At 42.0% G+C, this 17,272-nt stretch overlaps 1 protein-coding gene across 9 annotated transcripts in view; it reads left to right on the plus strand.

The window, feature by feature from the left end:
* LOC135487909 (zinc finger protein with KRAB and SCAN domains 8-like) overlaps positions 1–17,272 on the plus strand; it is a 35,087-nt gene that overhangs the window by 11,944 nt on the left and 5,871 nt on the right. The window contains exons 4-5 of one of the 9 annotated variants that reach the window (XM_064772137.1): positions 2,963–3,144; positions 3,778–4,068. The exons of 2 other annotated variants lie outside the window; for them this stretch is intronic. In XM_064772137.1, the coding sequence (XP_064628207.1) occupies positions 2,963–3,144; positions 3,778–3,946 (351 nt within the window). In that variant the 3' untranslated portion in view covers positions 3,947–4,068. Of the gene's footprint in view, positions 1–2,962; positions 3,145–3,777; positions 4,408–5,015; positions 5,725–8,149; positions 8,659–9,056; positions 9,892–10,309; positions 12,254–12,273; positions 13,457–17,272 lie in introns of those variants that run through there. 6 more of the 9 variants (XM_064772135.1, XM_064772134.1, XM_064772140.1 and 3 more) reach the window with 6 other exon arrangements.

Genomic DNA, 17,272 nt, shown 5'->3' on the forward strand with positions numbered 1-17,272 from the left:
CTATTTCTTCTTTTACAGTATCCTATCGGTCAAAGCAGTCCTAGCAAGTGTTGGCAACAAATGTCAAGTCTCCAATGCAGTACCTGTGGCCATTTGCCGACGACCACACAGAGTCTGCAAGTCCACATGCAACGTCATACAGGAGAACGCCCCTATAAATGTCCTACGTGCGGTCAGACGTTTGCCCATAATAGCCCTATGAAGACGCACCATCGTATCCATACAGGAGAAAGACCATATTCTTGTAACATATGTCAGCGTAATTTTGTCACTCTGGGTCATCGGCGTAGCCATCAAGTTTCTGTGCACGGAGGACTTCTTCTGAAATGGAATCGGCCATAAATGACAAATCTGTCATGTCTGTCAGCATTCCAAGAACTGGTTCCTTGCATGTGTTCATAACCAGCGAGACAAAATCTTGTCATCGGTATGAAATTTCACAACAACGAGGTCTTGACATAGTGTGGAATTGGTGAACAATGTAGAAATGGTTCCATAGGCCAACTCATCTGAAGGTGTGGTCTTGGTAAACCATGAAGAAATGGTTCCATAGGCCCACTCATCTGAAGGTGTGGTCTTGGTAAACCATGTAGAAATGGTTCCATAGGCCGACTCATCTGAAGGCGTGGTCTTGGTAAACCATGTAGAAATGGTTCCATAGGCCGCCTCATCTGAAGGCGTGGTCTTGGTAAACCATGTAGAAATGGTTCCATAGGCCGCCTCATCTGAAGGCGTGGTCTTGGTAAACCATGTAGAAATGGTTCCATAGGCTGCCTCATCTGAAGGCGTGGTCTTGGTAAACCATGTAGAAATGGTTCCATAGGCCGACTCATCTGAAGGTGTGGTCTTGGTAAACCATGAAGAAATGGTTCCATAGGCCAACTCATCTGAAGGTGTGGTCTTGGTAAACCATGAAGAAATGGTTCCATAGGCCAACTCATCTGAAGGTGTGGTCTTGGTAAACCATGAAGAAATGGTTCCATAGGCCGCCTCATCTGAAGGTGTGGTCTTGGTAAACCATGTAGAAATGGTTCCATAGGCCGACTCATCTGAAGGCGTGGTCTTGGTAAACCATGTAGAAATGGTTCCATAGGCCGCCTCATCTGAAGGCGTGGTCTTGGTAAACCATGTAGAAATGGTTCCATAGGCCGCCTCATCTGAAGGCGTGGTCTTGGTAAACCATGTAGAAATGGTTCCATAGGCTGCCTCATCTGAAGGCGTGGTCTTGGTAAACCATGTAGAAATGGTTCCATAGGCCGACTCATCTGAAGGTGTGGTCTTGGTAAACCATGTAGAAATGGTTCCATAGGCCGCCTCATCTGAAGGCGTGGTCTTGGTAAACCATGTAGAAATGGTTCCATAGGCCGACTCATCTGAAGGTGTGGTCTTGGTAAACCATGTAGAAATGGTTCCATAGGCCGACTCATCTGAAGGTGTGGTCTTAGTAAACCATAGAAATGGTTCCATAGGCCGACTCATCTGAAGGTGTGGTCTTGGTAAACCATGTAGAAATGGTTCCATAGGCCGACTCATCTGAAGGCGTGGTCTTGGTAAACCATGTAGAAATGGTTCCATAGGCCGACTCATCTGAAGGCGTGGTCTTGGTAAACCATGTAAAAATGGTTCCATAGGCCGACTCATCTGAAGGTGTGGTCTTGGTAAACCATGTAGAAATGGTTCCATAGGCCGACTCATCTGAAGGTGTGGTCTTGGTAAACCATGTAGAAATGGTTCCATAGGCCGACTCATCTGAAGGCGTGGTCTTGGTAAACCATGTAGAAATGGTTCCATAGGCCGACTCATCTGAAGGCGTGGTCTTGGTAAACCATGTAAAAATGGTTCCATAGGCCGACTCATCTGAAGGTGTGGTCTTGGTAAACCATGTAGAAATGGTTCCATAGGCCGACTCATCTGAAGGTGTGGTCTTGGTAAACCATGTAGAAATGGTTCCATAGGCCGCCTCATCTGAAGGTGTGGTCTTGGTAAACCATGTAGAAATGGTTCCATAGGCCGACTCATCTGAAGGTGTGGTCTTGGTAAACCATGTAGAAATAGTTCCATAGGCCGACTCATCTGAAGGCGTGGTCTTGGTAAACCATGTAGAAATGGTTCCATAGGCCGACTCATCTGAAGGTGTGGTCTTGGTAAACCATGTAGAAATGGTTCCATAGGCCACCTCATCTGAAGGTGTGGTCTTGGTAAACCATGTAGAAATGGTTCCATAGGCCGACTCATCTGAAGGTGTGGTCTTGGTAAACCATGTAGAAATGGTTCCATAGGCCGACTCATCTGAAGGTGTGGTCTTGGTAAACCATGTAGAAATGGTTCCATAGGCCGACTCATCTGAAGGTGTGGTCTTGGTAAACCATGTAGAAATGGTTCCATAGGCCGACTCATCTGAAGGCGTGGTCTTGGTAAACCATGTAGAAATGGTTCCATAGGCCGACTCATCTGAAGGTGTGGTCTTGGTAAACCATGTAGAAATGGTTCCATAGGCCGACTCATCTGAAGGCGTGGTCTTGGTAAACCATGTAGAAATGGTTCCATAGGCCGACTCATCTGAAGGCGTGGTCTTGCAGTCTCTTGGTTTTGGTCACCAGCGTTGCGGTTTCTGTCACTTTTGACTTTTGTTGTCTTGACTTCAGTCTTTGGTGGAAGTTACAGGAAATGGGCTTTTGAATACTTCTGTTCAAGAAGGACCCCAAAGTAACTGAGAGCATGCTGCATGGAAGTTTGGGGAAATGGGCTGTGGAAAACATCTGTTTTAAAAGGACTCCAGAGTTTTTGAGCGACTTTGAAGAAGATTGATTTATGATTGGAAACACTTTCTTATAGGTTTCAAGAAACATCACTCCCCACTTCATTACATCATTTTCCTGTTCAGTTCAGTCCTGCACGTTCGTTTGTTTTCTACTATGCAAAAACAAGAAAATTAAAACTCAACATGATTTTGTCCTTGCAGATTCCTGACCACAGATCTGAACGCCGTCATAAAAGATGCACTTATTGTAAAAAGTGGTATTCTTCTGGAGCGCTCACTCGCCATATCAGATTGCACACCGGTGAACGACCATTTAAATGTTCCATCTGTAGTGTTGGCTTTGCTCAAAATGTGTCACTTCAGTTGCATATGAGAAAACACTGGTAGGCCCTAGAGCGCTGGTAGGCCCTAGAGCACTGGTAGACTGGTAGAGCACTGATGAACACTGGTAGGCCCTAGAGCACTGGTAGACTGGTAGAGCACTGATGAACACTGGTAGGCCCTAGAGCACTGGTAGACTGGTAGAGCACTGATGAACACTGGTAGGCCCTAGAGCACTGGTAGACTGGTAGAGCACTGATGAAGACTGGTAGGCCCTAGAGCACTGGTAGACTGGTAGAGCACTGATGAACACTGGTAGGCCCTAGAGCACTGGTAGACTGGTAGAGCACTGATGAAGACTGGTAGGCCCTAGAGCACTGGTAGACTGGTAGAGCACTGATGAACACTGGTAGGCCCTAGAGCACTGGTAGACTGGTAGAGCACTGATGAAGACCAGTGCCAAGTTGGACTAAAAATTGACAGATTTTATCTTCATTTAGTGTATAAAATGAGAAAGTTACAATTTTCCTTGTGTATAACCTTCAAAAACATCCGAACATACCAAGTCGAAAATCAATATTGTTTAAATGTGCTTTTATAATAAGCAATATTAATGCCTTTCTCTTCTTGAAGTTTTGTTATTTTCATGTTTTCATCAATCGAGGAATAAATGCAGATCTAATTTGTTCTTGCAGGCATCGTGGAAAAGGGCAGAAAACTCATGTAATCCTCATACTTGTGGCTACTGTGGGAAGGTTCTCTCAACATCTGGGGCGCTCAAAGTTCACATACGGTTACACACCGGGGAATGCCCTTTCAAATGTTCCATTTGTACTAAGGGGTTTCCTCAGAAGGGGATGCTAGAGGCTCATGTCCGAGCACACACTGGTCAGAAACCATTTGTGTGTGACGAATGTGATGCAAGGTTTACCCAGCGGAGGTCGCTACGACGTCATATTTTCACAAAACATCCAAAAGTTGAAGAAGTCGGCCAGTTTGCTTTGAGCTGAGAAATGTGTTGCTTTTCCAGTGTATCAGAATGACAGGTGTAAAAGTTGATGGTGTTTAAAATGTATGGGGACTGATACTTTTTCCAGGCTACACTTATAACTGTTCTGTAGACAACTCTGTTGGTTTGTATATGCCAGTTTTATGTTGTAATTCAATATGTTGACATCTTTTTGTCCTTAATCAGCAAGGTTGGGTATAACATAATCATGTTAATTGTTTAGTAGCCATGTTTCCAAGGACTCTCTGTAAGTCTGGTGTGATCTTGTGCAAGAAGCCATAGTCAGAATATTAAAGATGGATATATTTTATAATTCTTGGTTTCCTCTTGTTTTCTGTTGGCTGTTTGTTTTTCACACAAAATTGGAATGGAATTGCTGGGTGACCAGTCCTGTTGACTGAGGTCAACATGGCTTCTGTATTCTAAAATGTTGAGCTGAGGGCTAAGAGGTATCATATAAACCTGATATTCTCCCCAGCGCCAGATCTGCCCTAGTCCTGCACATCACCAAACAGTGGTATCTGCCCTGGGGTCCGAACCCTTCCCAGCAGACTGATCAAACCAGGTGTCAATTGATTTAAGGATCCGTCCAGAAAGTTGGCAGTATACAGTAAATGACTGAATGTGGTGTCAACTAATTTCACCAGATTGACTCCCGACTGGACCTGGGCCTGGTTTTCCAAAATAAGTTTTGTCACTAACGCTGGTGTTGAACATGGCGTCAAGTTGAAGGGCTTGATTGATGGAGATAATCCCAAGTTAGACGTAAGGGACAAAGTTTGTTTTGAATAACGAGGTCCTGATCTAACTCCGACCTAGTGTCAAACTGTCTTATAGGTGCGACAGATTCTACCTTTGTCAGTGACTACTGTATTGGCCTCTGTTTGTCTCCATGCAACTCATCTACACCTGTTTATTTTGCAGTTGCTGAGAGACAGGCAGAGACTGATCAGGACGTGTGCTCAGCAGAATGGGACATTCATATGCTGTGTTTGTGGAGTGATTCTTGGTCATCGTAACAGTCTTATCCAACACATCCTACGCCATACTGGAGAACGGCCATTTGCCTGTCCTTTCTGTCCGAAACGATTCCGACAGAGAACGAACTTGAACCGCCATAGGGTTGCTTTTCATACATTCGTCTGTAGATACTGTGGGAAAAAGTTTGTGGAGACACAACATTGGGAGTCGCATGAAGCCGAACGTGCTTGTCAAATCATGGGCTGAGTGGATGGTTGCTCCTCTGTCACCTTGAAAATCCATCAAAGCAGAGAGCGTACCGAAATCAATCCTTTCACTGTTTTGCAAGAAATTCGGATTTTTGAGGTCTCTCCACAGTGGTCCGTGCTCAAGTGTTCTCAAGAACGTGCTGTGGTTGAGTTCTATTCTCGATAATGTAGGCTAATGTTGGCAAGGAATGTTGAGGGTTATATCTAAATAGTATCGTGGCATGGCCGAAAAAAGTTGTATTACGAAATCTCGCTGCCCTCAAGTTGCTGAGAACATGTAGAAGGAGATACTAGTAACAGTTGTAGTCTTACTGCTTCCGTGAGAAATAGCATCTTGCACCATTGCATGTCGCTCTGCTCAAACTAGTGATTTGTCTATGAATGCCATGCATATATGTGACTCGCTCTACCAAAACTAGGCGCTTGTCGCATCTGAACTTGACAGGTTGATACGGACTTGTTGTTCATTTCCCTATTGTAGACCTTTTGTGAAATGTGACCAAATCAGTTTGTAATAGATTTTACAAAAGGTCTACAATAGGGAAATGAACAACAAGTCCGTATCAACCTGTCAAGTTCAGATGCGACAAGCGCCTAGTTTTGGTAGAGCGAGTCACATATTTTGTTTTTCTGCACAGTTCTATCATAAAAATATTTTGTTTTTCCGCACAGTTCTATCATAAAAATATTTTGTTTTTCCGCACTGTTCTATCATAAAAATATTTTGTTTTTCCGCACAGTTCTATCATAAAAATATTTTGTTTTTCCGCACTGTTCTATCATAAAAATATTTTGTTTTTCCGCACAGTTCTATCATAAAAATATTTTGTTTTTCCGCACAGTTCTATCATAAAAATATTTTGTTTTTCCGCACTGTTCTATCATAAAAATATTTTGTTTTTCCGCACAGTTCTATCATAAAAATATTTTGTTTTTCCGCACAGTTCTATCATAAAAATATTTTGTTTTTCCGCACAGTTCTATCATAAAAATATTTTGTTTTTCCGCACAGTTCTATCATAAAAATATTTTGTTTTTCCGCACTGTTCTATCATAAAAATATTTTGTTTTTCCGCACAGTTCTATCATAAAAAGTGACGATTCTAATTGACCATCTCTTATCTGCCATCTTGTTGTTCTCTTGTAGTTTCGAGGGATGACAAGGCAGCAGATTGAAGGCGTCACCTTCGGGGCGGACTTCTCACCAATTGAGTCGATCACATGCAACATCTGCCAGAACGTCTCGCTGAGTCGCTACGCGCACAGACGGCACATGGTCAGCCATACTGGAGAGTTTGTCTGCGCGGAGTGTGGGAAGCATTTCTCGACCAAACAGAGTCTTCAAGTTCACACGCGGCTTCATCGGAATGCAAAACCGTACAAGTGTGACTTTTGTGGGAAGGATTTTAATCAGAAGATCCAGCTGAATACACACATTATTGGTCATGCTAAGGGGAGGAATGATTTTCCTTGAGGATGGCCAATTTCATTGTTGATTCTGATTCTCAGGATGGAAATTATTGATTGCTGTTAATAGGGCAGCAGAGTTTGATAAATACCTACTGTAATGATTGTTCTCAATCGAAGATCTCCTCAGCCTGATGTTGGAAGTATTTCAGTTTGTGCTTTATAAACATCACTGTCAAATCTCAAATGACATTTGCCCTCTTTCGATTTCAAGTCAGAAATGCTTGACTTTAGTGTGTGCCGATGCAGTTTCCAATTGGTTTCAACTCTCGGTCTTTGTTGCTTCATCAAAGTTCTAGCATCGAACCATTTCTTGCCGTATTATGATGGGCATTGTGTCATACAAGTTATTTGTGGATTTTCGCTGCAGTATCATCATCATTGAAGAGTGCATTTGCTTGAAAACTATTTCAAATAAAACTAAAAATTGACAATATGTGCTTCTTACTTAGAAGAATAGTTGTTACATAACCCTGTTCTGCTGTGTGTCATCAAATTATGTTATCAGATATATGATCAATAAAACATATCAGAATAAGATATGTATTTTGTACACTGTTTTGTTAAATTTGTTGCTCACGGCCACAGCGGGCATCACTGGTCCATGGACTTGTGTTTCTTGTATCAAGGATGTGTTTAGCTAAACTCATCTTGGCCATTCCATTTTCTACTTGCAGTTATCACCCAGACTGTCGCCCATGGTCTATAGCACACGCGAATGGACCTGCCCCGAATGTCAAAAAGTCTTCATGTCAAAATCAAAGCTCGAGGCCCATTTCCGTATCCACACCGGAGTGAAACCGTTCAAATGTTCCTATTGTGAGAAAACGTGTACTCAAAAAAGGAATTTACTGCGGCATTAGCGGAGCCACACAGGAGAGAAACCACATGAGTGTGAAATCTGTGGCAAAGGTTTTGCGGAAAAGGGGAACTTGCGACTTCATATGTTCATTGTGCATACGAATCCAACAAATTGATAAACAGCTACTCTTGTTTGATGCCAAAAAGTCGGCCCCTTGAACATTCTCCGAAGCAGACATGACGTATTCAAGCACATTCTCTCTGCTAGTTATAGCTTCCATGTTGTATTAGTCACTGTACATTGTACAGTGCATTCGCGTACTGTAATCAGAGATGGCTGTACAATGGATGTGTTTGGACTGTTTACTTGAAAAGTAGCCAATTTTTTTTGGTATTTCAGGTCATTTCCTATGTATGGAAGTAAATGACTGATGTTTTATTTTTATAGTGCAGTTGCAGTGTTCTTTTCAGATTTCTGACTAGTTTAACCCAAGGCGGTATGCACACACCAAGAAGATGTAAACGTGATACAAAAAGTCTTAATTTTTTTTCTCTTTTCAGATGTGTGGCATGTTCGTATCCCCAAGTCTCGTGAAACCACCACGATCTAATCCTGGCCAAGCTGGTTACAAGCCTTTCAAATGTGAATTCTGTGAGAAAAGATTTCGGCAGAAAAGTAACATGCAGCGACATGTGCGGCTGCACACGGGAGAAAAACCGTTTGGATGCGATTTTTGTGGGAAACGTTTTAGTGATCAGTCGAACTTTAGAATTCACGTGTTCAAGCATAAGGCGGCTCAAGTAGATTTCTCCTAGCTCGCTGATGTATTGAGGCCATCTGGAGGGTTCTTGGGGGCAGGGAAGGTTGTCAGAGCAGTAGCTGTGGACCAATCAGTGTCCATACCGCATCCCACCAAATTTTCATTGGCGTTTTATTTTGCGGATTTCATGAATAACCTTGATTCTCCAAAATAAAAATTGTAAAGATTCATTCCTTTTGAAAATTTTTCTGAATGCAAAAATAAATGCAAAAATTGAGTGTCTTACATGACCTTGTCATACACATTTGTGCCACTGTGCTGAAAGCTACTGAAAATGTATAAATCATTCCTGGTCTGCTGGTGAAGCTCTACACCGGAGAAAAACAATTTGTATGTGATATATTGGAAGCCTTTGAAATTGGTCTGTCAGTCAAACGTTGCAGTTATGTCTTCTGATTCGTTGAGGTATGACCAGTTTATTTGACGATGTGTCGTTGTTGTGTTAATGTGTGTCTTGAGAATTCCTCTGTTTGGGGCCCTGCAGTGATACATCCAAAATTGTACTCAAACAATGGGGAAAATGTTTGTAATTGTTTTTTCCACATAGTGCTTCTCTCTATGTCTTGTGGTTTCAGTGACTTCAATTATCATTCAACTGGACAGAAAAAGACGCATTACTTAATGGACATTCCATTTTCTACTTTCAGATCGATCACACGTCGGAAGTCTTCCAGGGTAACTTGGGAAAAGCAAAATTCAAACACTGTCCACAGTGCAGCAAAATTTTCCCGGGGAAGAAATTACTTGAAGCACACCTGCGCGTCCACTCCGGAGAGAAACCCTTTGAATGTGTCATTTGTGGGAAGGCGTTCTCGCAAAAAGGCAATTTGCAGAGACATGAAAGAGTGCATACAGGGGAAAGACCTTTTGTGTGTGAGATTTGTGGGAAAAGTTACAAGGAAAAGGCTGGGTTGAAAGTCCACGAGTTTACCAATCATTTTCTTGATGGATAGGATTCTGATATATTTCTCTGAGTCCAATGCACTGTTGCTATTTCTCTGAGTCCAATGCACTGTTGCTACTTCTCTGTGACAAGTTTTGGAAACTGTTTCTCCTAAAGACTGCTTACAGAGACCAATTCTGGTATACTTGACTGTGGCCCTTGTAATGTTGCTGTTGCTCTGAGGCTTTTGCTGTTTTGCAATGTGGCCATTTTTGGAAAGCATGTCTCAAAAAAAGTAATTACCAGAGACTAGAGCCTAGAGGTAGAGGGAGAACATATTCTTGTGTGATGTTTTGCAATGTGGCCATTTTTGGAAAGCATGTCTCAAAAAAAGTAATTACCAGAGACTAGAGCCTAGAGGTAGAGGGAGAACATATTCTTGTGTGATTTGTTAGAAAGGTTGGAGTTGGAGGCTAAAATTGTTCTGTGGTCGCAGATGGTGACAGTGCTCTGGTTTGTTGTGTTTGTATGTTTGTTGCTTGACGTTATGTTTCATCGCATGATGTCATCATGTCCAAGCAGACGTCATCTCATGAGTCGTACAACGTCACAGAAAGTGAATACTTCTGAAACGTTGAATTCTCTGTGACCATTGCAGTCTCTGTTGATTTTCTGTCTTTCGTTTTATTTGTACCTCATATGACTCGTATCTCACTTTAGAGTAGTGAATTATAAACTTAGCTGGATCGTAGATTACATTCATATTCATTTCTCAGAATATATTGCAGGTTTCCAGTCCAAAATGGACAGCAGGTAGACAGCATTATTGTTTCATTTGACGATCCGACCCAGTTCCTGCCATTTTAAGTTCTTTTGATCTTCTTTTTCTCCTCCGTCATCTTGGTAAAAGTAGGGCTCCAGTTCGAGCACATTTTACTCCTCATGAAATGTGCAAGTGCGAGGGAAACACCCTGGTTTGATAACATTTACGACTTGATTTTCAATTTATCATTTCAGGATTCGGATTCGGATGTCATATATCCTGTTCAGAGTGAGGAGATGTCTTGGTCTGGCAGTGACTCCGAATCTGAAGTATTCAGGTGTGATCTGTGTGACTTGGTGGTCGCTTCCAACAGAGCATTGCGGATGCACCGACGCAGCAAACATGCCGATGAAGAGCTATATGTTGCTTGCAGGGTCTGTGGTGACAGGTTTAGACATGTGACTGATCTTGCCAGACACGAGCTCTCACACGAGGAGCCAATGAAGTGTTTGCTTTGCGACGAAGAGTTCTGGACTGTCTACAAATACCGCTGTCATGTCCTGCGCCATCGGAACCAGGCATTGAATAGCGAATCCTATAATCGACGAAAATACAGTTGTGATACGTGTGGCAAATTATTTCACACGAAACATTCGCTACAACAACATATTGCTACTCACTCGACTGATAAACCGTTCGTATGCCCCGACTGTAGTGCAGTATTCCGGACGAAGATTGGTTTGAAGTGTCACATTGGCCGACAGTGTTATTCGCGGCTGGGCAGGTCAAGTGCCAATGTTTTGCAACAGGATGAGTGTTACTTTTGCCACAAGTTGTTTGGGACGAGATTACTCATGAAGGAGCACTTGGCAACGCATACTGATGAAAATCCGGAGCAATGTCCGATATGTCACAAAACGTTCAGTATGAAATCGAATCGAAACAAACACTTGAATACTCATGTGGCCGTTATAGTATTCAGGTGTGACGCGTGTCTGATAAGTTTTAGAACAAAAAGTCATTTGCAAAAACATATGGCGACTGAACATCATGATTTGGATAAAACAACTGTACCTTCTGAAACAACTGGTGAGGGGGCACGGGGGACCTCAACGACAGAAGGTGAATGCAAAGATAAGCAGACGCCTTCAATAAAACAAGAGGATTCGTCAGATGTTGGGCCTAAATCTGGAGATAGCGTCACACATGTGGATGAAGTTGGCCTGGAAACATCGGGAGGTGATGATGGAATGCCAGTACCAGGGCCGTCTGCAAAAAAAGACTCGGTGGAAAGAAGGAAAACGCTCCCTGAGATAACGTGGAAAATTTACGAATGTGACTTCTGCCGTTACGCGTTCATCTCGCAGAAACTTCTGGATGCGCATCGCAGGAAACACACGGGTGAAAAACCGTACTTGTGTTCGATTTGTGGGAAGGGATATCAGAGTAGTAGCAGTCTTTCAAAACATATTGCACTCCACCCCTTTGTGGAAAAACCTAAAAATACCATATGTCCTGTTTGTAAAAAGCGTTTTAAGAGTTGGTGTTTTTTGCGTGACCATTTACGCGTTCACTCGGGGGAGAGACCATTTGTTTGTGAGACGTGTGGAAAGGGGTTTATGAGTATGGATGTCCTGAAAAAGCACAGAGCTACACACAAGAAAAAGGAATGAGTCAGGGGTGTGAGTTGATATTGGATCTGAGGGAAGGTATTCTACTGTATTTGATTTATATTGAGAGTTGACATGGCTGCACACAAGAAAACAACTTGAGCAGACGACTTCCAGTAAGGCGAGCAGACGTAATCGACTTCACATATTTTCTTTAAAACTAAGCCTTCAGGAGGAAAATATTTGAAGTAGGCCTATGTTTTTCATACTGACCATCCCTATGTTTCTTCAGTTTTATCTAATATACATGTCCTCCATCAGGTTCAGTTGATTAAGTTCTGTTAATAAAATTCAGTCTTTCTTCTCTTCTTCTTCTTCTTCAGTTTGTAGAAACTCACTTGGCAGATGTTTCTTCCATAGACTTATGGATAATAGTATTCAACTGATATTTCACTTTGACGCTTTATTTTTTGCAGGTAGCTAGCTTCAGTTTCATTGAATTCTTCTGAAAGAGTCATTTTAGTGTCTGTTTTTCAGAGTTATCAGCACATAGCTTACAAAATTGATGAGAATCACTTGATTTCTTATCTTTTCTATTCTCATTTCAGACTTTTGAATCTGGTGCTGAAAAGGGAAATACATTTGAAGGCATCCCAGAGAGCAAGGTGGCTGAATCAAAGTTCGCTGATAAGATCTGCCCTCATTGTGACAAGGTCTTCAATGCCACGTATAATATTAAGCGGCACATAAGATGCATGCACGGAGAAGACAAATTATATAAATGTAGCAAGTGCCCATGGACATTTGTCTTTAGACAAAGGTTTGATGCGCACATTCAGAAACATACTGAGAGAAATGTGGCAAAAATTCATGTGTGTAATGTGTGTGAGAGAGCCTTTGAATCTAAGTGGAGCCTCGAAACGCATTATCGTATTCACACTGGTGATATGCCATATCGGTGTACGGTGTGTGCCAAAGCATTCACCCAGGCTGGTCAGTTGAAGGGACATATGTTAACGCATTCAGATGAACGGCCCTTTAAATGTGTCGTTTGTAACCATGGCAGCAAGGAGAAACAGTCTTTAGAAAGTCACATCCGAACACACAAGGACTTGTCTCCGGCCATGAAGGCATTGGTTTTGAATCAGAGCCTGTTTGATTCGGGCAAGCAGAAGAGGCCCCCAAAGGGTGGGAAACATTGTGAGTGCAACATTTGCCACAAAGTTTTTAGCGCTCGGTATAAATTGGATGCTCACATTCAAAGCCACACTGGTGAAAAACCATTTCTTTGTTCCGTGTGTGGCAATGCCTACCGGCACAGAGGTGGTCTTTGGAAGCATATGATGGCCCACGCCGGGCAGAAACCGGCTAAGACCATACATTGTGAGGTTTGTAATAAAGAGTTCAGGGATGCGACAGACTGTCAGAACCACTTGCGGGTCCACACAGGAGAAAGACCATTTGTTTGTCATATTTGTGGCAAGAAGTTTCGTTTTCAGTCGAACCTGAGAAGCCACTTGGCAACACACAATAAATGAGTGGATAAATTGTCATCATTGCTTGGATAGATCCTGCATGCGATGTCTATTGACGACAGCAAAGGATTGGGAATCTGCCTGCTGTGCTTCACCGTAAAGTATATCATGTAGCTACCGCTTTGTAAAGAAAAGTTAAGCGTTAAAGTCCACATAGGCCATAACTGTACCACCTTGCCTAACATTCTCCCCTCCATCCGGACTCTCCTGCACTTTACGAGACAAGACCACAATTGATTTTTTAAGCCTTTTAGCAGTTAAATTGTCAATGTTTGACCGCGACGCATCAAATACTGCGTGGGGTTGTGAATTTGAAATTTAGATTATGTTATTCCAGACAGTCGGGCAAGTAAATGGTGAAAAATAAACTGGTGATTGACCACAGAAATTTTTTGATAATCGACAAATTAGACAGACTTTGATATTTCCACACTTTTCAGCCAACTTGCAGAAAAAACTCAAAACACGCCCCCTATTACCCAATTAGCAAAATTCGAAATTAATTTTTTCATCAAATAATTTCTTTATATCTGTAGACTTGCCACAACAAATATTTTTTCAATACCTCTCCAAATATGTACTTGAGAGTTAAAAACATGCACTCGTCTAATTGATAGGCCTCGACCCTCCAACCTATGAATATCCATTAGTGGTCTTGTCTCTTACAGCCGCAATCCGGACTGATTTATGAAGCACTGTCAAATCATTTATGAAAACAAATCTCTCGGGAGAATCACTGTCAGGCTGCCATGTAGCAAAAGCCAGGGACAACACTGAACAAACTGACAAAGGTTTGACCGAGTTCCATGAAATTAAGCCTGTTTTGTTTTTGCCTTTTTGAACTAGGATCTGTTTCAGTTATAGGTCAAGGATTTCCCTGATAGGTCATATTGGACATTTCTGAAAATATATGTACTTTCTCAAGGTCAGAGGAGCTTTCAAACCAGTTAACCATACTTTATTAACGTTTTCTATTTTCAGGTTTTTGATACATTCTATGTATCCAGCACAGCTTTAATCTGTATTTTGTATATATTCTTTTTAATGCATGTGTTATGATTTGGACTATTCAGTCAGTATGTAGCAGTTTATAAAGGGATCAAGTTAAGAATTGTAAAAATTGTACATCTCGGCTGTATGCCCTGTTTATTTTGTCTTGATTTGGGTCCTCTATATGAAGTCAGTTCTGAGATACACATAATATATACACATAAAGCGTGGACACAGTATAATATTATTATGCTGTGTCCACGCTTAGCCTGTACCAGTAGGCAAGGTAACCGGAAAAATGCCGACCGACCGACTGACCTGCCAAAAAACGCTGACCGACCGACCTTCCGACCTACCAACCCAAGGAGTTTCGTAGTTGAGTCACAGGTCTCATAAGTCAATGTGATATATCCAATCCACGATAGCAGGTCATGTGAAATGAAATTGTAAACAAGCGCACGTGCACTGGTCAAATGACAACAAATGCATGTTGCGCGTTGCAGTTCATGCATTGCATCGGTCGAGACACTCGAGTAGAAAAACTACATTGCATAGATTAGGCCCAAATCATGTTTTTAGCTCAGCTGACAAGCTGAGCTATTCATATGAGTAAAAAGCTGAGCTATTCATATGAGTAAATGGTAGAATGAATGTCCGTCTGTCTGTCTGTCTGTCTGTCCGTTAAACAGGCACGTTTCAAAACTATGGCGGATAGGCGATAGATTTTCCCTATAAGCCATTTAGACCCTTCAGGACTCCTGAATAGACCAAGTGTGGGTCCGGCAGGATTAACAGTTTGGCCACCAGGGGGAAAAAAGCCTAAATCACAAAACAATTTTTTGGCGCTTTATTCAAGCAGATAGAAGCTTGAAATAAAGTTGAAAAGGACCGCATGCATGTAGGTCTTGAAACTACTAAGAGTAGTTTTGATTGATATTACCAGTTGGCGTTACTGAGCCAAAATCTGTGTTGACCTAGTTTAAGCTTGATTTGAATTTCCCGCTCTTGTATGACTCTGAAGGTTGTGGGTTCCAATCCCACTTCGGGACAATTTTTTTTTTTTTTTAATTTTTACTTTTTTCACTTGTAAATACATTTTCTTTACTTTTTTGAATAATTTGGTGGGCGGCCATCTTGGTTTTTTTTTTCTATTTTAAAGCCTTTGCTGTATCCAGAGTGACATGAATTTTATGGTTGGTGTACAATAAGTCTCCTTTACATGATATCACATGGGCTTTCTATTTGACCTACTTTTCAAGGTCAGCCTGGCTCAGGCACTTAGATTTGACTAATAAGTGGCATATTTGTCACCATTTAAAAGTCTTTTTACTTTGGTATGTTTGCCTGATATATTGACAAAACTGAGGTTGAAAGAGATCTATCGGGTACTTTCCATGTTCATATATTTCAGCTGAGCGCCAGGCCCTTGGGCCTCTTGTTATATCCACCGACCATGCAGACAAAACATATCTTTAGAGTATCGTTATCAGTTCCTTACCATGTGGGCTCGTTTTCCCGGTATAATTGACTGGAGGTGCAGCTGTCAGACACGTCGGAATCCATCACGTCCATTGTGCTGGGCACTACACAGATACATGTGCTATAGAGAAGTGAAAGGGATACTGCATATGACGGTAGGTTGGCAGGTCGGTCGGTCGGCGTTTTTCCGGTTACCAGCAGGCAATGCTTATCCTATGTGTAATAGGCCTGTGTGCCACAGCCCCACCAAGACCAGCTTAATGGTGTCTACACAGTGTATTACTTGATATCGATGCAGGACTTGTAAATATTACCATGTGTGTAAATCACAACCATCATGTATTAGATTGAAAAGGAATAAACTGAATAAAATTTGTGATTATGTGAGTTATACATCCTTAGTTTAGTTTTTTTTTACTTGGACTTTTAAAGCCACTTTGCTACTGCGGACCATGCATCATGATGCTTTCTGCTAGCTTCGATGCACAGCGGGATGTCACGTAATGCATTGCATGATGACCACTTGAGACTTGACTGTAATAACGAATAAAATGTGTCATTCACCGGGACCTGTGACATAACCAGGACAGTACTTAGCAAGGTGGAGCAGGCATGAAATAATTACAGTCTCAAACAATGGAGGAATACTGTAAAATTATACTCTGACACAATATAAAGTCATTGAAGTGACCCTGACTATTATCACCTCTGACACTATATGAAGTCACTGAAGTGACCCTGACTAGCACCTCCAAATTACCTCTTTCCTCAAGCAGGAGTTGGGGACTTTCGATCAGGTCTTAGCCAATCGGAAGAGACCTATCATACTCGGACAGCCCACCATGGGGCATACTGGGCTTCTGAGTGGTCAATATCTTTGTGAAACTGGCATATTCTTGCTTCAGGAAAGTAGTGAATTGTTAGAAGCATCGGCTACCAATGCAGTGTTTATACCCGTGACGGGCCGTCTCGTTTACCCGAGCGAACGCTGAAGAAGACGACCCTTAGGATCACTATGAGCTGATTCCCTCGACCTTGGCATCTTAACCGAAGGGTTTTGTAATATGAATCGTCTCATTAAATCATGCTATCATGCAAGGAATAGGAAAACTACGATAGAAATTCAGACATTTATAGGGAGGTGTTGCTCATTCAGACCTGATGTTTTCCTCATTCACACCGGGCGGCTCCATGTATCTGTGTTCTGGCACTTTTAGTGTTGTCTTGTCTCTGTTTGTGAACGATTACCATTTCCGTTCTACTTCTCTTTTGCTAGTTTTATGACAAGTCATATAATTTTCAAACCAAACCCACCACTAACACTTCATCCTTTCTAATTTCAGATGTCTTGGTCGAGCGGCGGGCAATCTATGAGTGTGCCTGATTTGTATAAGTGCGTTTTCTGCGGTGAAACATTCCTAACGATAGAGGTGCTAGAACGGCACACAAGACGACACCAATATCGTCTCAAATGTGAATTCTGTGAAAAACCATTTACGACACGCGGCAATCTCAAACGGCATATACGCATCCATACAGGAGAGAAGCCATTTGAATGCAAGATATGTGGGAAGGCATTTTCTGATCAATCTGCTTTCAAAAT

The sequence above is a fragment of the Lineus longissimus genome, chromosome 5, assembly GCF_910592395.1.
Source record: "Lineus longissimus chromosome 5, tnLinLong1.2, whole genome shotgun sequence".
Classification (NCBI taxonomy): Eukaryota; Metazoa; Nemertea; class Pilidiophora; order Heteronemertea; family Lineidae; genus Lineus; species Lineus longissimus.